General features: G+C 39.7%; 1 protein-coding gene across 1 annotated transcript; it reads left to right on the forward strand.

Moving 5' to 3' along the window:
* The first annotated feature begins 291 nt into the window (after positions 1-291).
* On the forward strand, positions 292-2297 carry smim10l3 (small integral membrane protein 10 like 3). Its single transcript, XM_008329820.3, has 2 exons — positions 292-695; positions 1412-2297. The coding sequence occupies exons 1-2, from the start codon at positions 516-518 to the stop codon at positions 1430-1432; spliced, it is 201 nt and encodes a 66-aa protein (XP_008328042.1). The 5' UTR covers positions 292-515; the 3' UTR covers positions 1433-2297.
* Positions 2298-8252: the final 5955 nt, after the last annotated feature.

Consider the following 8252-nt stretch of genomic DNA (forward strand, 5'->3'; position numbering starts at 1 on the left):
AGGAGACTGGGGATCAGTAGAGCACAAGGGAAATGTTTTTTGTTTTAATCAATGTCCTCCAAAATATGTAATACATATTAGACTTAAGTTACTTTTTTATTTAAAAAAATCAAATCAAGATTATTCATATAATCTTTTCATCATATAGTTATAAATTAAATCAAAATTATATATTCAATATATATATAAAATAAAAGTTTGTATCGAATCTACAAACCCAGAAAAGCTGTTTTTGTCTTTCGTGCCAAAATGCCTAAAAGTCGAAATACCGGGCAGAACATTTGTATGTTTAGACCTTTTACTTCCGTGTGTTACACCGTCATTCATCCGGGTGAGAATGTACAAAGGAGCTGTTGGGGTGGAGCTGCTCTTCAAATAGACATTGCAGAAAAGAATGGAGCCCAGGGGTAGACACAGATAGAAAGATGAGATGTCAACCACCCCTACTTCGGTCTGCCCTTCACCTCACTGCCTGACACTTCACCGTACAGCACACCGGGCCAGTCTACGCCTTTATGGCGGGGCTGACTCATCTGGTGCTCCGGTTTTCGGGCTCCGCCGGTCACTCCTATGCAGTGTTTTCAAAAGGCTTGACCAGGACTTTGATGATATTTTTTAATCTGGCATGGCGACTACGAATCAGATTCCCCTACATCTACCTCGTCGCCTCGATGATGTTTAACGTCAGACTACAGGTAAATATCAACGCTTTGTTGTATTTGAGCCCAAGCTGTAGACAAGTTTGATTAACCCAGGATATGCAATACTTGGTGTGAGTTAAAATTAGATCTAAGTTAAAATAGTCTGTCTCTGGCAGAATATCAGGGGGAGACATAAATAATACAGATAAACAAAATAATTATTAACCTTTAAACCATTCTTTTGTAATCACTATTAAACTCGTGAAGCTTGCTGAGCGTATTGCCTCGTCACAGCTAAAACCTAACTGACATTTCTTTCTGGTCTTACACTGAATTAAACAATTTCTCCGACCACAAATATGACCCGTATTCTTGATTTCAGAACATTATTACACATCGTCTGGAAGCTGAAAAATATAGCGGACATTCTGGATGATCGTAGGACCATAGGATCATAGAGCTGTCGATTTAAAACAGAGCTAGCAGAATGTGGTCCACATCCAGGATAATTGATGGCATGTCATGTAGTGAGAAATTTATTTAAATGTCTAGGTAAAGGAAAAAATCACAGGTAAAGCTATCCTTAGCTACTACTATTTACCCATTTTCAATTGCTGTACAAAATCTGGCTCTGGGGCCAATATTTGCACTAATTGTATTTACTGCTAAATGAGATTACAGTAAAAAAAAAAAAACCATAAAGTTATGATTAATCAAGTATCAACTGATAACTGTGCTTTTTATTAACCAGTTGCCCAATCTCTTCACAGGTGCACATTGAAATCCACTGACCACATGTCCATGTTTGGACATGAGACCCACTGTTTGCACTGCATGTTCTAGCTGCCTAATAAGAAGTGGCTGATGCTGCCCAGGAAACTGAATTATGCAAACTGCTGTGGCAGCACAAAACTGACAGCTCACTGTTATGGTCAATCGTCATCACATAAGTCGAGTGCCTTCGCAGCGCACGGAGAAGGACAACAGTCAGCTCTCCAGTCAGTCGGCCGTCGTGTGTTCACACCGACAGGATCGTCTGACCCTGCACCTAAGAATGGAGGAGCCCTCCTGTCTGTGAAGACCATCCTGATGAAGAGCAGATGTTGATGCTGCCTTTTGATGCAGTATATTGAAAAGTTTTTTGCAGTAAAACTGTGTGACATCTCAGTGGTAATGTGTTTGGAAGAAGACCAGTCTGAAGATCCTCCAGGAACCAAACTGGAAAAAAATATTCTTTTATTTATTATGTAAACATTAACACAACATGGCACAAAGGGGAATGGTTTTGTTGTAGACATTTTGTATCTTAAAACAATATTTGCTGCATAAACAGTACAGGATTATCCAGATGTGTTGTCTTCATAACTCATTACCAACATCACAGGTGTTGCACTGGGAAATTATAGACTGACAATTAGTGCAGTCTTAAAGGAACTCACTGCATGTCCTTGTTGTACTTGTACACACAGCTAATCCCTGTTGTGTTTTTGTGAATCACTGTGAGTGGGGATAAAATGTTACCATCTTTTACTATTTTTGTAGCAGCATTTGTCACTCATGTATTTCTGTGACAAATGTGTACATTGGTCTGGGAAGTGATAAAACTGAGGTTTGAGAGAATTGAAATGGAAATGTAATAAATTAGTGAAACCTCTACTGGGACTGGATTCAATATGGATAGATACACTAAAAATAAGAAAGGGTGAAAAACATTTAAATAATGTAATTACAATTTAATGTCAATCAACTAAGATTAAGTGAATGAAATGAGCACTACCGGAACGCTGCAGAAAAGTATTGCATTTTCAGCCCTGCTTTAAATAAGCTGATTGTTTAACTTTACTGCAGGTTTTCAGGGAGTTTGTTCCACAGGTGAGGATCATTGAAGCTAATTGCAGTTTTACCCTATTGTCGTCTTATTAGCTGTCTCAACCCAACCTCACCCACCCAGGTAACGTGGAACTGGAACAACTCTTCTAATTGGTTTGGTTCAAACTTAATTAGATCGGCTTAAAATACAGTGCAGCCAGTTCAGTTTAGGAAAAGATTGAACTGCAAGACAGGAAAGTAGCACAAACTAGTATTTGGCAAGACAGCATACTGAGAGCATCATAACAAGGTGACTAGAAAGGTGAATTAGGAACTGTGTATTGAGTTTGAACTGGAAGTCTCAACGTCAGAAAAAGAGTCCACATAAGATGATAAACAATGACAGATAGAAGATGCAGTGAAATGTAAAAATCTGGTAGCGCAGCTACAGTAGATATAGTAGAGAAATGTGAAAACCCAAGGAGGAACAAAAGAAGAGGAGAGGAATAAATGCACCAGTGACACCAGTGCCGGCGGTCTTAAAATATTTTTCTTAACATGTTTAGACTAATGTATTTTTCCTGACCATGCCTTACTTTAATGCAGTACCACCCGTGGCCACGTGGGAGAAGCAAACCATCAGTTTGCATATCGCCTACGTTGACGCGTTTGCTACGTCACTTTGAAGAGGTAAACGACAAATGGGAAGGTTTTAAATGATACACTTGAACAGAAATGACGGCTGTTAACTGTTACAAGCTAAATCTGTACAACATTTTTTGGTTTATTCATAACAAAAGTTAATATTAATGAAACATAACTATAACTTTCACTGGTAAAATCCTTCGCTACATACACCACTACTCTACTCTACTATCCATTTCTTTTCGTGTTTAGACTCGGTGCCGGTTATAAATGAGCTCCACGCAGCCAGCAAAATCTTTTGGCACTTCCCTTGAATCTGCACTTCCTTTAAGTAAATTCCCAAACTGCTGACTCTTTCACTCAATACAAAAATGTCCCTGCAAACTTCTCTCCTAACCAGTCGATGCAGTGCAAAACCATCATGGGTTGCCAAGGAAACTGAGGTTTTTCCATGTGATGGGCACAACCGTCTTGATCAACCCTCTTTCTGCAAAAAAAAAAAAAAAAAAAAAAAACATATAAAAGAGGATTTATTTCTTAAGGATTTGTCAGAGGAAACTGTTTAATAAGGTTATCATGAATTGCTGAGGGCATCCGTGAGAAAAAGAAAGATCTTTAGATGAAAGATTAGCTGGGTTAGCTTCCCCCCTGTTTTAACCAACCACCCTCAGAAGAATAGGGGGCTGTGCTGGGAAGATTATACAGTTTTAGCCTTCGGCATCTGCAGCAGCTCACATGTGCTTCATTTGACAGAGTGTGACAGACTGATAACACTGGCAATGGAAAATAACTACTATTCAATAATAGCTGCAGTGCAGTATTCTATAGTAATATATTCCAGTATGTGGATTTTAGCGCAAGTGAAGTATCTATGTGTCTATGAGAAAAAGTTACTGCAGCTGCAGTACCAGAAACAGTGAACAATGGATTCACTCTTCTTTTTTGTCGTGGACCCTGCCATAGTTTAAAAAGAAATCCAAATTATTAATGTATGTCAGTAAACAAAGAATCGTATGATTTCATTCAGTGAAAACTGAGACTTTAGGCTACCGGTATTTGGATTAAAAATCAATCCACCTAAATTTAACCTTACACTGACCATAAAACTAACAATTGTGTAATCCTAGCCAGAAACCAACACTAACGTCAACTAGCGCTAAACCTAACCCTAATTTAAAGCTCCCCCTTAACCCTGGCTTTGACTGTCCCTGTACCTGAGCTAACGCTAACCTACCCCTAGTCTGTTTCAGGAAAAATTCAGATATATAACGGCATAAAATTACTAACATGAAATATTTGTTTTGGGCAATACATTTAAAAAAAAAAATTCAGCTGCTTCCTTTTACAGACGATGCCACAGCTAATGATCCACAGACGTGACTTTTTTCTGTTTTTAAACAGCGGATGCTCTTCCTGACACCTACCTCCTGTCTCTCTCATTTATATGGGATTACTGTGGGACTGCCCCTCTGGCAGACCGATAAGACACCGCTGCTTGGGTGTCTCACCTGGGGACACAGCAGCATCTACCTGGAATTGAACCCCCAGTAATTTTTGCTAAAGGACAACCTTGGATTTAAAGGAGCTCTGTTTAGTAAATTATTACATACCAATTGTATTGTCCTACAAGAAGCAGAGTAGAAAATACTTGAGAGGTCTGTATGGTTTTGTTTTAACCTCCTGTCCACACTCTATTAATCACTTCAATGCTAAGCACATGGAAACGTAAACATCTGTTCAGCCTTTTACAGAAAACCTCTCAGGAAAGTCTTGAACTCTCTCTTTTTTTGGGACCTTAGTTCAACACATTACAGCACATTTATGTTGGCTGTTTTAATGGTGCTTTTCTACAAAACCCTTGTCCAGAAAGTTGGACCAAAATATTCAACACACTGCATATTTGAGCCTCTAGGTCAGAGCTCTGTCACATTTGATTTGGAAAAATTCATACTGTTTTCGTATCCACCAAGTTAACTAAGTGCTTTGGAATCAGAGACTTCAGCTGTTAAGATATATTTACTTATGACACCTAAATAATACAATGGAAAATTGACAGTAGGTGGGATCAAACAGTTACCCACCCATGATTTTTACTCTGATTTTTTTAGTCTCTTAAGCCTCAGTTTGAGGTGTTGGTGAAAGTGATTTTGCACCAGACAGCATCACTGGGGGTGACAACAGTTTTTTCGGTGGATGTTCAAATTAAGTTGTGCTTTCAACTGAAATGCACCCAGTACCCTGGGTTGTGCCTCCATGCCCGTGTGTCCATGGGTCACTCATCATGCCCACCCTGAAGGGTCCAGGGCTAATTGTTCCTCCCAGTCTTGCCTAAGCTTGACAAACGTTGTGGATCGTTGAGTCCAGAAAAGCCTCAGATATAAAGACTTTAGTTACATCACACATGTGTATCATCTGTCCCAGAGGACCTGGAAGATTAAAGGAACCAGAACCGATTCTCAAATTATCACGGTATTTATTACATTTATTCCATGCTGTTTTTTATATCATACAGTGCAGGAAAAAAAACAGTTGCTTGCTTGGCCTTAATTACTTGAAAAGATGTGAACAAAAGCACTAACTTGGCGTTGTGCACTTCTGCCCTGGTGATTTATTACAGCACAATAATCAACTCCTTATGGTGTTTCCTCATCAGATTATTTCTTCGTTCTAATCCTAATCCTTTTCTTTCCCTGCTGTTACACCAACCATCTACATGGCCATTGCAATTCCATGAACTATCTCTAGGGGTTTACTCCATTCTGGAAGTTCTATTTCCAGAGTTTTTGGACATGTAAACCCACTATCTCTCCCACTGCCTAAACCACCTAAAATGTTCTTCTCAAACTTAACTGACCTTCTAATGTGTTTTCTCTAATCCTGTTAATCCTGGTCTCTCTCAGTAAAACCCAAAGCATCTTCAATTCTGCCACCACTAACTTTTCACTGTAGTCACTAGAAGCTAAGGTAATAAACCACCTGTACTTCTTCTTCAGGCGTACTTGTACTTGTAAAGGTTAAAAATGCTAAAGGTTGTTATATAACAGCACATCCAGAAAATATTGTCATTTCTCCCGCTCCTCGTTTCTCTCACGTAACTCTGATCCTAGCCACACACTTTTATGTGCAGTTTCCCAGACGCACAGTGCAGTCTTTGTTCTCAGCGGGCAGACTCCAAATAAAGCCTTTTCTCATAAGAACCGCTGAATCCAGAGAATTCACCTCAACTTTGACTTTTGATCAGGTGCTGGCGGGTTGCATTTGCAGGAAACAAAAGGTCGACATGCAGGGTGAGATATTGTAACCCGGTGATGGAAGGGGGAAATCCTGCCTCGCTCTGCTTCCTGTGACCCTTGTCTTACAGGCCTACACTAGTACCCATAGATGAACCACTTTGACCTCCGACCCAGAAAGAAACTTTTAAACCTTGTCACATAGTCGATAGTCGATGCCAGTGAGATCCAGAGCTCAATAATTGTAAGATAAGATTAACAAGATTTAAACCCTCAACTCTTTGATTCTGACATATCCTACAACACTTACCGCACAATCAAAGGTAAAAATAAAATATAAAGAATTGAAATGTTACATTAAATTATGGAATTGTAACTGGACACATTTTTAAAAATACATTTTTAAACTGTATATAGAGAGAGGAAGTACCGGGCACAGTGAATTTGAATGCACCGCTACCCTGAGTGTGTAATTAAGAGCGGTGGGGATCAGGAGGAGACGCCTTCTGGGAGTCTCTGGGGTGACGTGAGTGTTTAAGTGATACGACTGCTCAATCAGGTCACATGAAATGGGTCAGGAGTGCCACAGACGTTCCTCATGATGGTTGGTCAAATGTGCCTAACGCGCAGCGCCCCGAGGGCAAACCCTTATCAGTACACGAGACAAAGAGTCGGACGACCCCAAATCTCTGCGCTTGTTCACTTCACGTTTGCTCCGTCGATGTCTTTGTCTTGTTGTTCTGCTGGGAAAGAAGAAAGAATTCCTCCTAGTCTCACTGCAGTTACTGAACCTCACATTCACCCTTATCACCGAGAAAATCCTGGTCATAATGTAAAGTCTCCATTATGACTCATAAATACATCAGCATAGCATTAGTGTGTGTGTATCTGTGTAGGTGTGTGCATGTGTGTTTGTGCCAGCCTGCTTCGGACAAATGTCATTGTTTTTGCTGCGTCCTGCTCTGGCTCTGATTCTCTCGCTGAAACACATCAGCAAAATGACAATTCATTTTCAATACAAAGTGCAGGGAATATCCTAATCAAGACCTGCTCTGTGATCAAACAAATTTGTATAAATACGAGTCAGAAATAAGATGGGATTAAAAAGTACTCTTTAAAAAACTGTTTTTCACAATGTAGATCAGGACAGACTGGAGGTTGGTAGAAATTTGACTCGAAGTTTAGTTGAAGGACTTTTGTGGTTCTGATAACAGGTAATGATGCCCAGACCTCTAACCTCTGTAGAGTTAAGGCATTATACTCCAGTACACGCCCCCTTGTTACCACTTTATTGAATTTCAACCAAGAAATCAAAACAACACATTCTCATTTTCTGAAGTTTTTCCCCTTTTGTTTTCCTTCCTTAACTAAAGCCACACATGTCTGGGACGGATCTTCACTCTAAAAACACGTGGTCAGGTCACCACGTCAGTCTGGTCCACGCTTCATGCCACAGGCTTCAGAGAAAACAAACAGTGTCTGAAATCATGTACCAAAATATCCCCTGGGATTTGTCGTATATTCACACCTTTAACGCCGTGTTTACCCAGGTGTGGGGTCCGACTGCAGTCTGTTAGACTGGATCTTGTGGGATCGAGAATCTCCACTGGATTTTTAAACACTTATTAATGAACACAAAAGAAAAAAAACATTTTTTCAATGAAGGAACGTTAAAACAAAGAAAAATTCTAATCCTAACAAGATGACGCGCCATTCCAGCACACGTTGATTAAATACGGGGTGAAATGTTTGCTTTTCCACACTTAAATGTATTTGTGTTGTGTCTACATGACATTTCTTTGTATATAAGAGAGCAGTGAGAGTGAAAACCTTTATCCAAACGACACGCTTACGAATAAACAAATGGATGAATACATCAAGACATCTGTTCGTGCTTGACCATTAGAGTAATGCACACAGGAAGCGA

Source organism: Cynoglossus semilaevis, chromosome 17, assembly GCF_000523025.1.
Source record: "Cynoglossus semilaevis isolate Cse_v1.0 chromosome 17, Cse_v1.0, whole genome shotgun sequence".
Taxonomy (NCBI): domain Eukaryota; kingdom Metazoa; phylum Chordata; class Actinopteri; order Pleuronectiformes; family Cynoglossidae; genus Cynoglossus; species Cynoglossus semilaevis.